The 20,393-nt window shown below is 37.0% G+C and overlaps 1 protein-coding gene across 1 annotated transcript in view; it reads right to left on the bottom strand.

The window, feature by feature from the left end:
• Positions 1 to 20,393, bottom strand: part of cep112 (centrosomal protein 112) — a 219,298-nt gene that overhangs the window by 110,160 nt on the left and 88,745 nt on the right. Inside the window, exons 18-19 of the mRNA XM_059347126.1 lie at positions 8,125 to 8,260; positions 1,439 to 1,546 (exon numbers count right to left, since the gene is read on the bottom strand). Coding sequence (XP_059203109.1) covers positions 1,439 to 1,546; positions 8,125 to 8,260 — 244 coding nt within the window. The remainder of the gene's footprint in view (positions 1 to 1,438; positions 1,547 to 8,124; positions 8,261 to 20,393) is intronic.

A 20,393-nucleotide genomic window follows, 5' to 3' on the forward strand; every position in this document is an offset into this window, starting at 1 on the left:
ACAATTTTGGTCATTTTGTGTCTTTTTTTAGTCATTTTGTGTCTTTGTAAGTCATTTTGTGTCTTCCTCTGTGTTTTTTTTTGTCATTTTCTGTCTTTTGTTGTGTCTTTTTCTTAGTTATTTTGTGTCTTTTTTTAGTTATTCGTGTCTTCTGTGTCTTTTTTGGGTAATTTTGTGTCTTTTTTGGGTAATTTTGTGTCTTCTGTGTCTTTTTTGGGTAATTTTGTGTCTTTTTTGTGTCATTTTGTGTCTTTATAGGTCTTTTTTGGTCATGTTCTGTCATTGTAAGTCATTTTGTGTCTTTTTTGGTCATTTTGTGTCTTTGTAAGTCATTTTGTGGGTTTTTTTGGTCATTTTGTGTCTTTTGTTGTGTCTTTTTTAGTTATTTTGTATCTTTTTTGGTCATTTTGTGTCTTTTTTGTCATTTTGTGTCTTTAGTTGTGTCTTTTTTAGTTATTTTGTGTCTTCTTCTGTGTTTTGTTGGTCATTTTGTCTTCTCATTGTGTGTCTTTTTTTTGGTCATTTTCTGTCTTTTATGTGTCTTTTTTGGTCATTTTGTGTCTTTTTTAGTCCTTTAGTCCAACATAAAATGTGATTTTGAATCTTTTTTTTAACTTTCAAAACACTATCATGCTCAATAAAGAATTTTAAATGTAGCAAATGTGAACAAAGGTGTCAAATCTAACATATAAGAGGGTTCCATCCAGTTCTATCATTTGATACTAAATCTATTTGAGCTTGTCTCCAGTTTTACTTGGTATATCATCATCAAACTGAAACTGGCCTCATGGAGTTTACAGCCAGAACTTTAGAGGTAAATTTACAGTAGGGCTCCACGCTGCTTTGTTTTCTAGTCTGATGGAGGCAACAAGTCTGGATTTGGTGCAAATTATTTGTTTCTTACCAAGATAAAAAAACACCTATAGATTTAGAAGTGTTAGATAATTTACCTTGTTTTAAGAGTTAATTTCTTATTTTCTATCTTCTTAGTTATTTTGTGTCTTCTTCTGTGTTTTTTTTGGTCATTTTGTGTCTTTTTTTGGGTCATTTGTGTCATTTTGTGTCTTTATGGGTCTTTTTTTAGTCATTTTGTCTCTTTTTTTGGTCATTTTGTGTCTTTTTGTGTCTTTTGTTGTGTCTTTTTTAGTTATTTTGTACCTTTTTTGGTCATTTTGTGTCTTTTTTTAGTCATTTTGTGTCTTCTTCTGTGTTTTTTGGTAATTTTGTCTTCTCATTTTGTGTCTTTTTTGGTCATTTCAACTTCAAGTCTGGATTTGGTGCAAATTATTTGTTTCTTACCAAGATTTAAAAAAACTTTAGAAGAGAACTTGCCCTCCTGGATTCATCATGAACAGAGAAGCAAAGAAAACTATTGACACGTGCAGATAGATACATGTAGACAAACAGACTGTAGGCAGATGGAGAGAAGGTTACAGACCTGCTGCTCATATTTCTGTCTGAGTGCATCAAGTTGTTGGGAGAACTCTCTGGCCTGGTTCTCCCTCAGGGACTTGGAGCGGGTCAGGTCCTCCTCTACCTTCTCCATCTGGACCAATTAGAAAAGAAAAAGAGTGGAAATAATTCAACATTCAAATATATAAATGATAAAATGTTTGTGTAAAGCATTTAGGCTGGATTCACAATCTGGAACAGATTAATGTTGGTGAAAACCATACACAATACGAGGCTCAGCATCTCGTATTTTATTAGATTGGACATACATTTTTGTTCTATATCCTGTTCAATATTTTTCATTAGTTCTAGCTGATGCATGCATAATCACAGCTTAAGTACAATAAATCAAACCCATGCAGAACGCTGCTGTTTTTCTTTTAATTCTAAAAGAATGAGGTAGAATGTATTCATCTCATTATGTGTGATCTTATTGTAATGATAATGTAAAAGAGACAAAATGACCAAAAAAAAAGACACAAAATGACAAAAGACACAAAATGACAGAAAAAAACTAAATTACTTAAAAAAGAAACAAAATGACCAAAAAAAAGACACATAATTATTTAAAAAGACACAAAATGATTTAAAAAGACACAAAATGACCCAAAAAGACACAAAATGACTAAAAAAAGACATAAAATTATTTAAAAGACACAAAATGACACAAAAAAGACACAAAATGACCCCAAAAAATACACAAAATTACTAAAAAAGGACAGAAAATTACCAAAAAAAGACAGAAAATTATATTAAAAAGATACAAAATTACTAAAAAAAGACACAAAATTATTTAAAAGACATAAAATGACCCAAAAAATACACAAAATTACAAAAAAAAGGACACAAAATTACCAAAAACGGTCCAAAATTATTTGAAAAGAAGACACAAAATTACAAAAAAAGACACAAAATTACAAAAAAAAAGACAAAATTATTTAAAAAAACACACAAAATTACCCCCCCCCCAAAAAAGCAATGCAGAGTGCTGCTGTTTTTTCTTTTAATTTGAAAGGAATGACTCGCCATGGGGCAGAAATGCATTCATCTCATTATGTGTGATCTTATCATAATGATAATGTAAAACAAGCTCATCAATGTATTCACCTACTTATCAAAGTATGACATAATTATGGTGCTATGATGAAAGATGAAGAGTAAAAGAGACGCAGTGAGAAAGTCTCAGGCTTCTTCCTCTTTGAGGACTTTGTGTTTTTCTGTAAAAAAAAAAGGGATTTGACAATATTTACGCTATTTATCTTAACCCAACTTCCTTGCAGCTTTACACTTTCACATTTTCTGTTCAGGTGATGATAATCAAAACAATTGGAAATGTAATTCAGTGAAACGCCTCTGTATTTGGGCTCTGCTGTGTGTAACGCTCAAGAAATGCTAAATGTGTTTTGATTAATCCATTTAAAATGCTGAAGCCTCCTTTGAACTGTGCACGCAACAGAGATTCTTTTTTTTTTTCTCCCCGAACCAATATAGGGCAGACTCTTTCCTTTAAGTGCAGTCTGATTTTTAAAAACGAAAGAAAGACAGAGAGAGGAAGGGAGTGATACAGATAATCCGTTTAGATAAACAAAAGAACAAAAAAAAAGACACAAAATTACAAAGACACAAAATGACAGAAAAAAACACAAAATTACTTAAAAAAGACAAAATGACAAAAAAGAAACAAAAATTATTTTAAAAAGACACAAAACAACCCAAACAAGACACAAAACGACGCAAAAAAAGACACAAAACGACACAAAAAAAGACACAAAATAATTTTAAAAAGACACAAAATGACCCAAACAAGACACAAAATTACTTAAAAAAGAAACAAAATGAGAAAAAAAAGACACAAAATAACCGAAAAAGACACAAAATTATTTAAAAAAAGACACATAATTATATAAAAAAGAAACAAAATGAGAAAAAAAGACACAAAATAACTGAAAAAGACACAAAATTATTTTAAAAAAGACACAAAATGACCCAAAAAAGACACAAAATTATTTAAAAAAGACACAAAATTATTTAAAAGAGACACAAAACGACCCAAAAAAGACACAAAATGACCCAAGAAATGCTAAATGTGTTTTGATGAATCCATTTAAAATGCTGAAGCCTCCTTTGAACTGTGCATGCAACAGAGATGTGATTCTGTTTGGTGCTTCTTCTTTTTTTTTTTTCCCCGAACCAAAATAGGGCAGACTCTTTCCTTTAAGTGCAGTCTGATTTTGGGAGTGATACAGATAATCCGTTTAGATACAACAGCGTCTGCAGACACAGAGAGGCAGAAGATGAAGAGAGGATGAAAAGGAAGAGTGAGAAACTTGTATGACATTAAAGGGTTTGCAGCAGAACGTGATGGAGTGATGGAGGGATGGAGGGATGGAGGGAGGATGACAGGGATGCAGAAGACTCTTCTCCTCTCTCCTGTGGCTTTGATGTAGCTGAGGATAAAGTCAGACTGGGATGCCAGAGGCTCCATGGAGGAGATGGAAGGAGCAAGAGATGGAAGGATGAGAACAGGAGGGAAGAGAAGAAGGAAGACGAGCAGTACAGACATTTTCCAAGCATTGAGAGAAGATGATATCACTTCCTATCCTGGTAGAATTTTTTTTTTTTTTAAAAAGAGACTTGTATTCAAGAAGCAGGAAGCTCTCTGGCTGTCAGAAACACTTTTTACACTGTTTGTACAGCAGTTTAAGCACTTTTCAAGCACATTGGGGCAGCTGTGGCTCAGTTGGTAGAGCGGTCGCCCCCAACCGGAAGGTTGGTGGTTCAATCCCCGACCATGGCGAACCGTAACCCTACATGTCGAAGTACCCTTGAGCAAGATACTGAACCCCAAATTGCTCCTGATGCTGCGTTCATCGGTGTGTGAATGAATTCCCAATGGTGGCAGGTGGGACCGTTTAGGGTAGCCTCTGCCACCAGTATGAATGTTTGGGTGAAAGGGTGAATGAGTGCAGTCTGTAGTGTAAAGAGCTTTGAGTGGTCGCAAAGTGACTAGAAAAGCGCTATATAAGTGCAGGTCCATTTACCATTTACATTAAAGGTATCTTTACCCAAAAACATTCATCTTCACATCTAAATTGTTACTACAAATCCAGAATTAGTTTACCCGCTCTTTGTTTTAACACTGAATGCATGTTTTTGTTTTTTTTTACTTTTTATTTATTTTGCATTACTGATAGACAAAAACATACAAATATCCAAAAAGACAACTAGAAAAGGTAAAGAAGAAAGTAGGGTAGAAAATAGAGTAAAATAAAGTAAGTAGTAGTAGTTTTTCGTGTACAGTCACTGTTGGTCCAGGCTAGGGCTGCACGATTACGCCAAAATGATAATCACAATTATTTTCATCAATATTGTAATCACGATTACTAATCAGTATTATTCATCATGTTAGGGAAAACATCTGTATTTTTATTGCACTACTTTTAAACAAACAATAGGAACAGTTTTTAGTGTCGGTGCTTGTTGTAAACAAACAGAGATCGCTAAGTGAACACCTCCTGCAGCAGCAGCACATACACACTGTACTGCTACAGAGCTAACTGTTAGCCTGTTAGCACATACACACTGTAATGCTACAGAGCTAACTGTTAGCCTGTTAGCACATACACACTGTACTGCTACAGAGCTAACTGTTAGCACATACACACTGTACTGCTACAGAGCTAACTGTTAGCGCATACACACTGTACTGCTACAGAGCTAACTGTTAGCCTGTTAGCAATTTGCAGACTGGACGCTAAGGGGTTAACATCCCCTCCGGCTCTGCAGCTGGGAGAGACTGCTGCAGGAGGACTGCAGTTTACATGATGAAGCATTTTTCAAGAAGTATACTGAATTCAAGCACATTCCTAACTTTAAAAAAACACAATGCTTAAAATTAAGCTTTTTCCAAACTTGTAAAACTTTGTCCGAACCCTGTTTTTTCGTAGTTAGTGTGCTCTTTTCCTAAGAGTTCTTGAATACAGTTTACTTTTCATTCTGACATCTCACTTCTCTGCCTTCTTTAGAGCAAAGATGCAAGCAGCATAGTTCATCTCCCATCAATACGACACACATTTTAAATGCACTCTGGGGGGACAAAGGTCACAGGAACTTGACTCCCACACAAACTCTCTACTCTCCACTACAACATTACAGATTTACCCAAAAACTTCACTAATCAGTGACTAAAACTTCCTAATCTCCCCAACATGCAGGACCACACACTGCTGCCTCGTCGATACAGCACACACACAGTATAGCTAAAAAAAAAAAAGGAGCTTAACAAAAATGCCTATAGCCAAACTGTCTTGTAAGACAGCATCAGAAGTTTACAGCTGAGTGCGTATTGATTGGCCAACTCTCCCAATAAGCAGCAGCAGCCCACGCGGTTTGCAGAGCTGATCGTGAGGCTGGCCTCACGTACTAATTAGTCTGGCAGCTTTAACGGTGGAACCGTTCTCCAAAGGAACCCAGCCGTCCCACGTCCCGCCCACTGAGAGGAAGTGAGGTCAACACGTGGTGGTAGAGGAATGAACGCATCTGCTTAATGAGCAGGATTATCAATCATATCATTCATTTGGGACTAAATAAGTGATAATGGCCTGGGGTGGATAATATTCTTATTTCTACTTTATTATAATATATATTTTTTAGTATAGGAGCAGTTGAGAAGTCTGCTGCAGGACCGGATGGCTGCCTGACAACAGGGCTGTTTCCACTATCGGGCAATACCCGCAATGAGGCGGGTTTCAAAACGCTGAATACGAGCCGTCCTGAGCGGACTTTTGTCAGGACTTTTTTCGTCCCTGTAGAAGAGCAGGGTCTTTTTTCTCCCCTGAAAAAAGCCTGGTTGCTGATTGGATAGAACGCTAAGCAGGATGTGATGAAGACTCGACGCCACAACAACACGCGACATTTGTAAAAGCCGGCAAAGCAGTGTTGCCAACTTAGCGAGTTTGTTGCTAAATTAAGCGAATTTTCAGACCCCCTTAGAGACTATTTTTCAAGAAAGCGACTGGCCACAAATACAGCGACTTTCTCTGGTGTTATTGGAGACTTTTGGAGACTCGTTCGTACTCTTCCTCTTCCGTTAAGAAGAGTAAGAATGAGTCGAAGCAGCAAATTCCTCCCGCAGCAGTCTCTCCCAACTGCAGAGCCGGAGGGGATGTTTACCCCTTAGCTGCCAATCTGCAAATTACTAATTTGAGCGAGTTTTCAGACCCCCTTAGCGACTATTGTTTCAAGAAAGTGACGAAAGAGACAAATCCAGCGATTCCTTCTTACTCTTCTTAACAAGCCGTTAACGAGACGGCCTTCGTTAGTTATGCAGTTAGCTACAGTGAGCTCTGTAGCAGTACAGTGTGTATGTGCTAACAGGCTAACAGTTAGCTTTGTAGCAGTACAGTGTGTATGTGCTAACAGGCTAACAGTTAGCTCTGTAGCAGTACAGTGTGTATGTGCTAACAGGCTAACAGTTAGCTCTGTAGCAGTACAGTGTGTATGTGCTAACAGACTAAGTTAGCTCTGTAGCAGTACAGTGTGTATGTGCTAACAGGCTAACAGTTAGCTTTGTAGCAGTACAGTGTGTATGTGCTAACAGGCTAACAGTTAGCTCTGTAGCAGTACAGTGTGTATGTGCTAACAGGCTAACAGTTAGCTCTGTAGCAGTACAGTGTGTATGTGCTAACAGACTAAGTTAGCTCTGTAGCAGTACAGTCTGTATGTGCTAATAGGCTAACAGTTAGCTCTGTAGCAGTACAGTGTGTATGTGCTAACAGGCTAACAGTTAGCTCTGTAGCAGTACAGTGTGTATGTGCTAACAGGCTAACAGTTAGCTCTGTAGCAGTACAGTGCATATGTGCTGCTGCTGCAGGAGGTGTTCACTTGGCGATCTCTTTCTTACAACAAGCACCGGGCACTCTGTGCACAGTTAGTGATGCCGGTTAATTCACAATCACTATGCTTTTGATCAGCGGAGAAGCTGTGCATAATTAGCCATGCTGCTTTCAGCTGCTGACGTTGTGCACAGTTAGTGAGTCATAAGTCTGTTCATGTTTATAAAGTGTATTATGCTTATGTTGCTGAGGTTTTTTTCATTGTTTTTTCCTCCTTTCCTCTCCTCGTGTTGTGCTGTATTTCTCTCTCTTCATCTCTTTCTTCCTGTCCTGTCCACCTCTGTCATATTGTTTGTGTGTTTTTATACGTTTTGGACGGGTTGATAGCAAATTTAGTTGTACTTCCCTGTGCAATGACAATAAAGGCATCTGAAATGGAAGTGAAGGGCAGAGAAGGAGGGAGAGGAGAAAGAAAGAAAGACATCAGGAGGAACTTAAGTGTAGCCAGTGTGGCGCCCTGTTGCATTTGTGGTCAGGCTGTGTCTCTGCAACTACAAAATATGTACGTGTGTGTGTGTGTGTAGTGTTTGTGTAGTGTCTTGGTTACTGCCAGCTCACCCCTTTGTGGTAAAGCAAACATAAAAGAGAGGAAGGTTAAAAGTGCATCCGTATTTGGCACCCAACAGGAAACAAAAATGTTTTAATGTGCATGAATATTAGGCTGACTGGATGCACGGTATGCACATGTTATAGAAAACAGGTGTGCATGGATACTGCTTTGTGTTAGCTAATACACATATGGACTTTATGCTTGTGTGTGTGTGTGTGTGCAACAGACCTGGAGTTTCATGTCGGCGTAGGTCTTCTCAGAGCTGAGCTCCACCTGTTTCTTGAACTGCTCCAGTGCCATGTCTGCCTGCTGGATCTGCTGCCGTTGGCTCTCTCTGGATCTGTCCAGCTGGCCCTCCATCTCCCTGTAAACCAAACACACACACACACACACACAAAGGAATGAACAGAGGTGGGACCAAGTCATTGTTTTGCACATCACAAGTAAATGTCATGTCTTTGCACTCAAGTTCAAAGTCAAGACTGGCATCTCCTAAATCTTACATTTTGAGTTTGAAGCCCTAAACAAGTCAGAATGCACCCTTCACCAGATGTAATGCCATTTTAACAGTTGTATAATATATTACATTTAAAAATAAGCGGTTTAGGATAATTAATGAATGCTTTAAAAAAAAGTATATTAATGATTTTTAATGTCCAGCTTGGTGCTGATCCACAGGTTCTGCTTCTCGGTTTACCCAATATTCATATTAAAGGGTCTCATCAAAGAAAGCTGCTCAGCATTCTCACATTTGCTGTTCGAAAGAATATATTTACTTAATAATGACTAATTAAGAGCCAATATGTTACTTATTTGCATGCTAATAAGCAACTAATGTTGAATACGTGCACCTTAATATAAAGTGTTACCGAAAAGTCATAACATACAAATGTTCAGTGTCCATCATCTCATGTACTTTGCTTGTGTGTGTGTGTGTGTGTGTGTGTGTCTTCAGTGCCGGTACACTGCTGCTACTGCTGCCAAATGTCAGGTCTTGGAGTAGCAGGCTGGTGGATTGACAGGCAGAGTGAGAGGGACAGCCTCATACTGAGAGCTGTCAGAGCCAGCCAACAGGCCCAGCCACCACATCACATGCAGCAGCACCAAGCAGCTGTCAAACCCAACCCATGGAGGGAGTGTGTGTGTGTGTGTGTGTGTGTGTGTGTGTGTGTGTGTGTGTGTGTCGGGATGGATGGAATAAGGGTAGAAAGAACGACAGAGGTAGAAGTGAAGGATGAATTGGATGGTGTTATTTTTGTAAACCATCTGAGAATTTACATGTTGAAATATACAGTCAGACAGTGAGCACATATTAATATTAACCTTGTCCAACCAGAGAAATGTTAGAATGTAAAAAAACGTAGATGCCATTATTCGAAGACAAGGTTGGCACAGATTTTCCCAAATATGGTCGATGTCTGAGACAGATGTGGAGGCTCACCCTGTAATCTTACGTATGTTTTTCTCTTGTCCAGCTCTGACGAACTTTTGGCAAATTTACTTCGACACCATGTCTCAGGTATTCTCTAGATCAGGGGTCTCAAACTCAAATTACCTGGGGGCCGCTGGAGGCAGTATCAAAATGATCAAAAAAAGACACAAATTTACTAAAAAAAAGACACAAAATGACAGAAAAAAAAAAAAATTACTAAAAAAGACACAACATTACTGAAAAAACACTAAATTACTTTGAAAAGACACAAAATTACCAAAAATGACACATATTACAAAAAAAAGACACAAATTACAAAAAAAAAGACACAAAGTTACTAAAAAAAAGACACAAATTAACAAAAACAAGACACAAAATTATTTTAAAAAGACACAAAATTACTAAAGGACAAAAAATTACTAAAAAAGACACAAAATTACCAAAAAAGACACAAAATTATTTTAAAAAGACACAAAATTACCAAAAAAGGCACAAATTACAAAAAAAGACACAAAATTACTAAAAGAAAGACACAGAATTACCCTGATTGTACCCTGATATAAGTATGTCCCTCTGCTGTTTTTGTATACACATCAATAAAAATATAAAACAGAAAATGTAAAAAAAGTTGAAAAAAAAAGGATGATTTCAGCTGACTAAAAAGTACTAATAAATGCCCGGCTTACTATAATGCCCTTTTATATTCATGACAGATGAGCAAACTCTGTAGTCATGCAATAATAAAACACATGATTTGTTTCTGACTTGGACAAAGACTTGACTATGAACAATCATGTCAACGTGGCTTCACATCTGAGACGTTTTAGAGCTCCAAGTGTTTGTCATCTGATATTTATATTGGATTTGTAGCAGAAGTTGGCAGACTCCTGAATCCATTTCAGGACATTTTACTGAACGGAACCTGCTGCTGAAATACAATCAAAAATCTGGATATTATATATTCCTGTTATTATGTTAACTGAATATCATTAAGTCTCATTAGCCGTGTGGCAACCGGGAAAGTCTCAGGTCTGGAGGTGACGTATGGCTTTAGATCATCGTGACGGATTAAACATGGGAGACTCAACTGTGGCCGCCGTCGCTAACTGTGCACAAAGTCAGCAGCTGATCATAAACAAAGCAGCATGGCTAATTATGCACAGCATCTCCAGTGATCATAAACATAGTGATGGTGAATTAACCGGCATCACTAACTGTACACAGAGTGTCTGGTGCTTGTTGTAAACAAACAGAGATCACTAAGTGAACACCTCCTGCAGCAGCAGCACATACACACTGTACTGCTACAGAGCTAACTGTTAGCCTGTTAGCACATACACACTGTACTGCTACAGAGCTAACTGTTAGCCTGTTAGCACATACACACTGTACTGCTACAGAGCTAACTGTTAGCCTGTTAGCACATACACACTGTACTGCTACAGAGCTAACTGTTAGCCTGTTAGCACATACACACTGTACTGCTACAGAGCTAACTGTTAGCCTGTTAGCACATACACACTGTACTGCTACAGAGCTAACTGTTAGCCTGTTAGCACATACACACTGTACTGCTACAGAGCTAACTGTTAGCCTGTTAGCACATACACACTGTACTGCTACAGAGCTAACTATTAGCCTATTAGCAATTTGCAGACTGGACGCTAAGGGGCTAAGGGGTTAACATCCCCTCCGGCTCTGTGACTGCAGCTGGGAGAGACTGCTGCAGGAGGAATGTGCCGCTTCGACTCGTTCTTACTCTTCTTAACGAGACGCTTAAAAAGAGCTGAAAAGTTGCAAATTATAGCAACAAAATCACTAAGTTGGCAACACTGTTTCGCCGGCTTTTACAAAAGTTGCTTGTTGTTGTGGCGTCGAGTACTACGTCACATCCTGTTTAGCGTTCTATCCAATCAGCAACCAGGCTTTTTTCAGGGGAGAAAAAAGACCCTGCTCTTCTACAGGGACGAAAAAAGTCCAGACAAAAGTCCGCTCTGGACGGCTCGAATTCAAATTAGGGACGTTTCGGCGAGTGAGACCAGCCTCATTCCGGGTATTGCCCGGTAGTGGAAACAGCCATATTGCTACATTTTTTTTACCAAACAATATATTCCCCTAATGACAGAGAACATTGCTGGGGACAAAAATATACTTGTGCAATCACATGCCCATACATGTAGTCTGGAAAAATAACGTAGAATTAATTACAACTATATTGTTTTAAGAGTTAATTTCTTATCTTAAGCGTTCAACATGCTTATTTCTAGATTTAATAATCTTAATTTAAGAAATCTTGTCAAGGTAAATTATCTGTCCATGCAGCAAGATCATTTCCCTCAGATTTACTGTTTTTATCTGGTTTCTAAACACCTTTTTTGCAGTGCAGCTCTGCAGCTTCACTGGAAAAGCTACTGAAACCTTCCAACACTCTTCTTCTGATTAATGCACAGAGATGACAATGTTAGGGGAAGAATAGAATAGAAATAGAACTGGCTTTTCACAGTGTGCTGGGTACAGTGCTATGTGTATGTGTGGCTGTGTGTCAGTGCGCTTGTCTCCTGCTCTCTTGTAAATTAACACTCACTGTATGGATAATTATTCCCTGTGGACAGACAAGCAGGAGGAAGAATTCATTTTTGGCCAGTGGCTGAGACTTTAAACCAATTAGAAGAACAACTATGACAAAATTACAACACATAACGGCTGGTGGGGGAATACTGTTCTCCAAGAATGTTTCTGTATTTCACAAAGCAGGACTGTGAAGGGTGTGTGTTACAATTCACACAGGATCTGCTCCATTAATCCTTAGAAGTCTAAGCATTCACATTACTTAACCCTTTGGAGTTTGGGGCTATTTTGTCGGTTTTGGACTCCTTTTTTTCATTCTGCCTGTATAAACCACTTAAAAATCTTTACCGTGACGTGTTGGTATCATTGTTTTCAGCACAACCTCACCTATATGACCTGATTATTATTTTCATTTTGACTTACTGGATCAACATTTTGAACACACAAAAACACGAAAAAATTACAAAAAAAATACATAAAACACGAAAAACAAACCAAAAACACACACAAAGTTACAAAAAAAACCCCCAAAACCATACAAACACATTCAAAACACACCAAAAACATAATAAAAATACAAAAAACACAAAAATTACAAAAAACATTAAAAAAACACAAAGAAATTACAAAAAACATACATAAAACACAAAAAACAAACCAAAAACACACACAAAATTACAACAAACACTTACAAACACACTCAAAACACACCAAAAACATAATAAAAATGCAAAAAACACAAATATGTCAAAACTACTGATAAAAACACAAAGAAATTACAAAAAACAACAAAAAAAACAACAGTAAACACAAAAGATTGCATTACAAATGCTAAATGCACAAAGCTAAATTAGAAAAATCTCTGCAAAAAAAAGTAAAATCATGTTAATACACTCCGAGGTGTTTTTTTTAACCTTTGCTAAAAAAGGGTTAATGCATTAAATTGGACATGGAAACTTGTGTCAACACAGCGATGAAAGCAGAGCAGGTAGCACATAAAGCTATGAAACAAACTATATCTGCAGAGACAACTATAGTCTGCCTGAAGACACATGTTCACAAGTTTGCATTTTTCTGAAGTGATTGATCACTTGCCAAAATCAAAGCCACGACTTTATAAAGATAGAACCCCGAATGAAAAAAAAAAAAACAGAAACAGAAAGTCAGAGGAGATACAAACAGCAAAATGAGGAAAAAAAAAAAAAAAGCCAAAGAACAGAAGCAGAGGATTGAAAAAGGAATGTGCAAGCTTTCTCTCCTCTTTATAGTGTTCTGTCTCTTTGTAATTTTGGTCTCTCTCATGTCGGACATCAAACGACAAAGAAATTGTTTTTTTTTCTCTCCCAATTTTGTGTACTCTGTAATTATTAATCAGTCTCGTTGCATGACTGCCTTCCGGGCTCCGACAGACACAAAAGGATACGCGGAGAGAGACTGGTACGGAAAAAGAAAGAAAAGAGGAAAAGGGAGAGGAAGATGGAAAAGAGGATGTCACAGAAATAGCAAGTTTTTTAAACTTCCAAGGCAGAGCAGAAATGAATTGGGTGTGTGTCTCGCTTGAGAGCCGACAGAGCTTTTTGGGCGTGCGCGATCGAGCGCGCGCATGTGCGTTTGCCTTTGTTCGTGAGCCTCAGTCGCAAACTCTGTGTGTGACTGACAACTCTACTCAAGGAATGCACTATGACTAAGTTGGAGCTGGCTGCTGGGCCTATACCTCTGAGGATACACCGAAAAAAACCCACTGCAGCTAACTTCAAGTATGTGACACATTGAAACATATTATGCTCTATAAAGCTGCAGAGAGCAGGTGAACACATGGCACCTTCAGATTCCTCTGAGAATAACTCACAGTGTGTGTGTGTGTGTGTGTGTGTGTGTGTGTGTGTGTGTGTGTGTGTGTGTGTGTGTGTGTGTGGTCACTAGAGCGGTACACTCTAAAAAAATAATACTGGCTCAACTTTAAAAAAATGTTTGACAATGCAAAACAATTTGCATTTATCTTTTTAAGTAATTCCAACTAAGACATTATTGAGTATTTCCAATGAGACTTTTACAACTGAACTAACTCAATTAGTCTCGTACAACCAACATGATTTGTTTTGTCCTCTACAAGCTTCATTATGTTGAACCAACTCAATATTCATATCAACGTTTTAGTGTTAATAAGTGATCAAATTACTCTATTTAAGTTGCTAAAACTCCTTTATTTTACTTTCTTTCTACTCAAAAAAAAAATTGTTACCTCAATTTTATTGATTATAAATAACTTGAACCTGGTCTCACAGGAATCCGTGGAATAGCCACGGAATCACTCAAATTTCCGTGAAACTGACACGGATTTGGCTACAATGCAAGTTAATGACAGTCATATCCCGTGGCTATTCCATGGATATTTGTTCCTATTGGTTTGTTCCAAGTCACGTGACTTTCAAGGTCCCGGCGGTCAGAACAAAAAACATGGCGGACAGTTCTCTCATTTTTAGTGAAAAAAATCTATATTTTGACTTAGTTTCTGCATAAAAATGGATTTTGATCACATTTCTAGCGAGAAATATATGTTTTATTTTCTAAATATTCAGTCAGTGAATGTACATAATCACTTTGTATGTTGGAATAGCCACGGGATATGACTGTCATTAACTTGCATTGTAGCAAAATCTGTGTCAGTTTCACGGAAATTTGAGTGATTCTGTGGCTATTCCACGGATTTTGAGTTAAGCAAATCCGTGGTTATTTCACAGATTCCTGTGAGACCAGGTTGCTTATTTCACTCAAGTCAGACATATTGTAATACAATATTAAGACATCTTCCTTCATTTTTTAATTTTGATCAACTTCATGAAATAAGTTATCAACTTAATAAAACAATGGACATGGACCGGTTCGCAGGGTTCAGTTTTAGGACCTCTGCTTTTTTCTATTTATATCAATGATTTTAATTGTGGTGTCACAAATAGCTTAATTCATCTTTATGCTGATGATTCAATCATATATTATTTTGCTCCATCTGTTGAACAAGCTCTAAATAATCTTCAAAATGATTTCTGCATTATCCAAAGAACTCTGTCCAACCTTAAATTGGTTCTAAATCCCAGGAAAATGATGATTTAAAAAAAAAAAAAAAAACATACTGTTGACTTAAATAAGTTCACCCTTGACGCAGAAGATGGGACTCCCTTGGAAACGGTTCTTGTTATCAGTACTTGGATATTTGGTTGAATGATAAATTGTCTTTTAGATTACATGATGCAGAACTTTTAAAGAAACTGAAGCATCTATTGGCATTGTTTTATAGAAATAAATCCTGTATTCCTCAGCGCTGTAGCATGCTACATTTCTATCCGTTTTAGATTATGGCGACATTATTTATATGCATGCTTCTCCCTCTGTCCTTAAACCACTTGATACAATGTATCATTCTGCTATTTTATGCGAATTATCTTGTTTTAAGAGTTAATTTCTTACTTTAGTTATCAACTTAATAGAACAATGGACATGTAACAAATTGTATTTTTTATGCTGAAAATGCTCCTGTTTTGAAGTCATACTAACTAACCTCCTGAGTCCTTTTTTAGAGCGGTAGACAGTGTGTCACCATCAATAACAGAGCCATGAGGGTGAGATGAGAGGACAGAGAAAAGAGTGAGGGAGGCCTGGCAGGGAGAGACTCCGAGGGTAAAGGAAGGAGAGGGGTGCCAGCGCCAGGGCGGCCCTTTGGCTTTAAATGGATCTCTGGTCAGAAAAGTGGAAGGAGAGGAGGCTCAAATTAAAGATGTGCCTTCTCTAAAGAGGAAGTCCTCTCATCCCTCAATCCTAAACGGCTGTTTAAAGGGGAGGCGGCGAGGAGAGAGGAGTGTTTGTGCTAGAAAGGGTGAAAGAGCTTCCGCCATCCAGCCGCCTGGCAGACAGGAGGGGTGCCGGCGTTTTCCGGACGGCCCCTAACCACACAACGCCACGTGCCGCCTGTGTGTGTGAGCGTGCACCACATGACATGGTGCTCATACAGAGACAAGTGACTTATTGTATAGAAGCATTAACATGGAGATAATAAAAGAGTACACGTTAAAGAGAATGCACACAGAAGCAACTCTAATTGCCTATGCAAATATTCTTTTCATGTATTATCCAACACTTCTAAATCTAAAGGTTTTTTCAGTTCATCACTGCCTGCAGCTTTAATTTATCTCTTTTGGGCATTTTTTGTCTTTTGGCTTATTTTGGTTAAAAAATGACCAAACTAAGATGTAAAAAGACCAAAAAAAGAAACAAAAAAGACACAAAAATACAGAAAAAAGACACAAAAAGACCAAAAAAAAGACACTGAAAAAAGACACAAAAAGACATAAAATGACCAAAAAGAAGCAAAGGACGTTAAATCACAAAAAAGACATAAAAGGATAAAAAAAATCAGCAAAAAGACAAAAAAATATTGAAAAAAGACACAAAAAGACATAAAATGACCAAAAAAGAAACAAAATATGTAAAATCACAAAAAATACATAAAAAGACAAAAACACACACAAAAAAATAAGACAAAAAAATCTTGGCAAGAAAATAATTTGGTAAGAAAAATAATTTTCAGGTCACTCTGCTCGGACCAGTTCATCGCTGCTTGCAGCTTTAATTTGATCTCTTTTGTAAATTTTTTTTGTCTTTTTTGGTCATTTTGTGACCAAAATCAGATGTAAAAAGACCAAAAAAAGACACAAAAAAGACACAAAAATAAAAAATAAAAAACACTGAAAAAAGACACAAAAAGACATAAAATGACCAAAAAAGAAGCAAAGGACGTTAAATCACAAAAAAGACATAAAAGGATAAAAAATCAGCAAAAAAGACAAAAAAAAAAACAGATACAAAATGACCAAAAAAAGAAGCAAAAGACATAAAATGACCAGAAAAAGAAGCAAAAGATGTAAAATCACAAAAAAGACATAAAAAGACAGAAAAACACAAACAGAAATAATGAGTAATTGTGAGCGTGCATCACAGCACATGACATGCTGCACATACAGAGACAAGTAACTTATGGTATAGAAGCATTAACATGGAGATAATAAAAGAGTACACGTTAAAGAGAATGCACACAGAAGCAGCTCTAATTGCCTTTGCAAATATTCTTTTCATGTATTATCTAACACTTCTAAATCTAAAGTTTTTTCAGTTCATCGCTGCTTGCAGCTTTAATTTATCTCTTTTGTACATTTTTTGTCTTTTGGTCATTTTGTGACCAAAAAAAGACACAAAAAAGACCAAAAAAAGACACAAAAAAGACCAAAAAAAGACACAAAAAGACCAAAAAAAGACACAAAAAGACATAAAATGACCAAAAAGAAGCAAAGGACGTTAAATCACTAAAAAGGCATAAAAGGATAAAAAATCAGCAAAAAAGACAAAAAAAAATACTGAAAAAAGACACAAAAAGACACAAAATTACCAAAAAAAGAAGCAAAAGACATAAAATGACCAAAAAAGAAACAAAAGACATAAAATCATAAAAGAAGACACAATAAGACAAAAAAACACCAAAAAATGACATGTTTTTTGTTTTTTTATCTCGGTAAGAAACAAAAAATTGTCAGGTCACTCTGCTCGGACCAGTTCATCGCTGCTGGCAGCTTTAATTTGATCTCTTTTGTAAATTTTTTGTCTTTTTTGGTCATTTTGTGACCAAAAGAAGATGTAAAAAGACCAAAAGAAGACCAAAAAAGACACAAAAAAGACCAAAAAAAGACACAAAGAGACCAAAAAAAACACTGAAAAAAGACACAAAAAGACATAAAATGACCAAAAAAGAAGCAAAGGACGTTAAGTTACAAAAAAGACATAAAAAGACAGAAAAACACAAACAGAAATAATGTGTAATTGTGAGCGTGCATCACAGCACATGACATGCTGCACATACAGAGACAAGTAACTTATGGTATAGAAGCATTAACATGGAGATAATAAAAGAGTACACGTTAAAGAGAATGCACACAGAAGCAGCTCTAATTGCCTATGCAAATATTCTTTTCATGTAAGCAGGGTATTTAAGAATTGTATGGGCTGTGATGTGGGTGGAGCAGCGCATGGAAAAGACTGACAAACAGACTAGAATGCACGCTTGCATGCGGATGCCTCTGGTCTCTAGTATAAAAAGACACAGAGAGAGTGAGAGTGTGTGTGTGTGTACACGTGGTGTGTGTGCGCAAGTGCATGCGAGCGCCCGCGCATCTGCGTCTGTGAGCTCATCCAAACGGAATGATAACGAATCCACAGACACATCAAAGGGGCCTGGAAAAAAAAACGAGGGAGCACATAAAAAGAGAGAAAATGCAAAACTGAAATATTCAGCGCCCTCTGAAGAAAAAATAAAACAGGCTTGGTTTTCATCCCCAGAGAAAGAGAAAGAGAGAGAGAGAGAGAGAGAAGACAGAAACAGACACAGAATAAGAGACAGACCACAAATAAGTGAACACAAAAGAGAGACAGCACAAGGGCAAGAACATATTAAAGACTAAAGAGAGAAAGAGTTAAAAAAAAAAGAGAGAAAACTGAGAATCTTTGAGCTTAATGTGGCCTGTTTGCAAACAGCAATTCTTAGTTTAAGATATGAAGCAAAACGGCCGAATAGGTAAAAAGAAAAGAGGCATCATTAATATTTCCATCTCTCACAGTAGCATCAGTGACAGTTTCTGGGTGTTTACAGTCATAGAAGTAGTAATGTTAGCAGCCAACCAAACATTTCCTCAAACCCAAAAAGAGTTTCTTCTACTGGACATTTTGAAATGTAACTACTTTATATCAGGGGTCGACAACCTTTACTAACTAAAGTACATTGTTGGCCAAAAAAAAGAGAAAAATATCATAATGGAGTCGCATAACTTATTTTGAGCCTTACAATGAAGATTAAACAGCCTACTGAGTCTAAATGAACCTACCCATAATACTACCTGGTCTCACAGGAATCCGTGAAATAGCCACCGAATCACTCAAATTTCCGTGAAACTGACACGGATTTCACTACAATGCAAGTTAATGACAATCATATCCGGTGGCTATTCCATGGAAAAAAATGTTTTTATTGGTTTGTACGAAGTCACGTGACTTTCAAGGTCCCGGCGGTCAGAAAAAAACAACATGGCGGACAGTTCTCTAATTTTTAGTGAAAAAATCCGTGGCTCAAAATCCGTGGCTATTTCACGGATTCCTGTGAGACCAGGTTCCCGTAATACTAATAGGTCATAATGTTCTGAATATATGTAAGCTGGATATCAAAATATCTTTCAAGTACCATTTGAGAATGAACTATTTAAATTTGTGAGTAGGGAACGGACTGTATGTTTTTCTACAACACAGTAGTTCATATGAGTCCATGCAGCAAGATCATTACCCTCAGATTTTTTATTTTTTATTTTGTTTAGACACACCTTTTTTGCAGTGCATGTCTAATCATGTTGAATGATTAAGTTTCTTTTTCTTAAAAAAACTATTTCTGTGTCTCTTTATATCTCAATGTACATCCTTTTTTGGTGATTTTGTGTCTTGTTTTTTGGTAATTTTTACATCTTTTTTTGGTATTTCTTTTTCTTTTTATGCCTTTTTTGGGTGATTTTACGTCTTTTGTTTCTCTTTTTGGTCATTTTGTGTCTTTATTGGGTCATTTTTGTGTCTTTTTTTAGTCATTTTGTGTCTTTTTTTAGTAATTTTGTGTCTTTTTTTGGTCATTTTGTGTCTTTTATGTGTCATGATACATCTTTTTTCGGTCACAAAATGAACAAAAAATCAAACCCTTCTAAATCTAAAGTTTTGCTCAGGCCAGTTTATCGCTGCTTGCAGCTTTAATTTATCTTGTTTTAAGAGTTAATTTCTTATTTTAAGCGTTCAACATGCTTATTTCTAGATTTAATAATCTTAATTCAAGAAATCTTGTCAAGGTAAATTATCTGTCCATGCAGCAAGATCATTTCCCTCAGATTTAGTGGTTTTATCTTGTTTTTAAACACCTTTTTTACAGTGCATTTCTTGGACTAAGTGATTAAAAAGGTAAATAATGATTAATTACAGCCCCTGCATAGATTAATTTCAAAGAAAAGTCAAGAACAGCATTAGCTGCAGATGACTGGACGCTGCAGAAAGGGCTTCTTCGTGGCGTTTCTGAAGCGTTTTGGACATGACAGATGACATTTCAATTCAACTATACAAACAGTCTCCTATGACGCTCATTGGCTCCCTGCAACAGCGGGATGAAAGCAGCGACTTTCCCTCGCGCTGGTTCGTGTGTCAAAGCCGACTAAACACCCCAAGGAGAGAGAGGATGAAGAGAATGTGCTGCAGCCGAGGCTGACACCACCACTATGTGGGAGGATAAACATGTGCGTGGGACAGAAGAAGAAGAAGACATGCTACATGCCTGTTTCCTACTTCAAAAAGGCTTTGGAGTTCACAACACAAAACATGAAAGTTACTTAGTATTTCTACACAACTCATTCTTTACTACAAGAGACAAGAAGTT

This window comes from Centropristis striata, chromosome 13 (assembly GCF_030273125.1).
Source record: "Centropristis striata isolate RG_2023a ecotype Rhode Island chromosome 13, C.striata_1.0, whole genome shotgun sequence".
In the NCBI taxonomy this organism is placed as follows: domain Eukaryota; kingdom Metazoa; phylum Chordata; class Actinopteri; order Perciformes; family Serranidae; genus Centropristis; species Centropristis striata.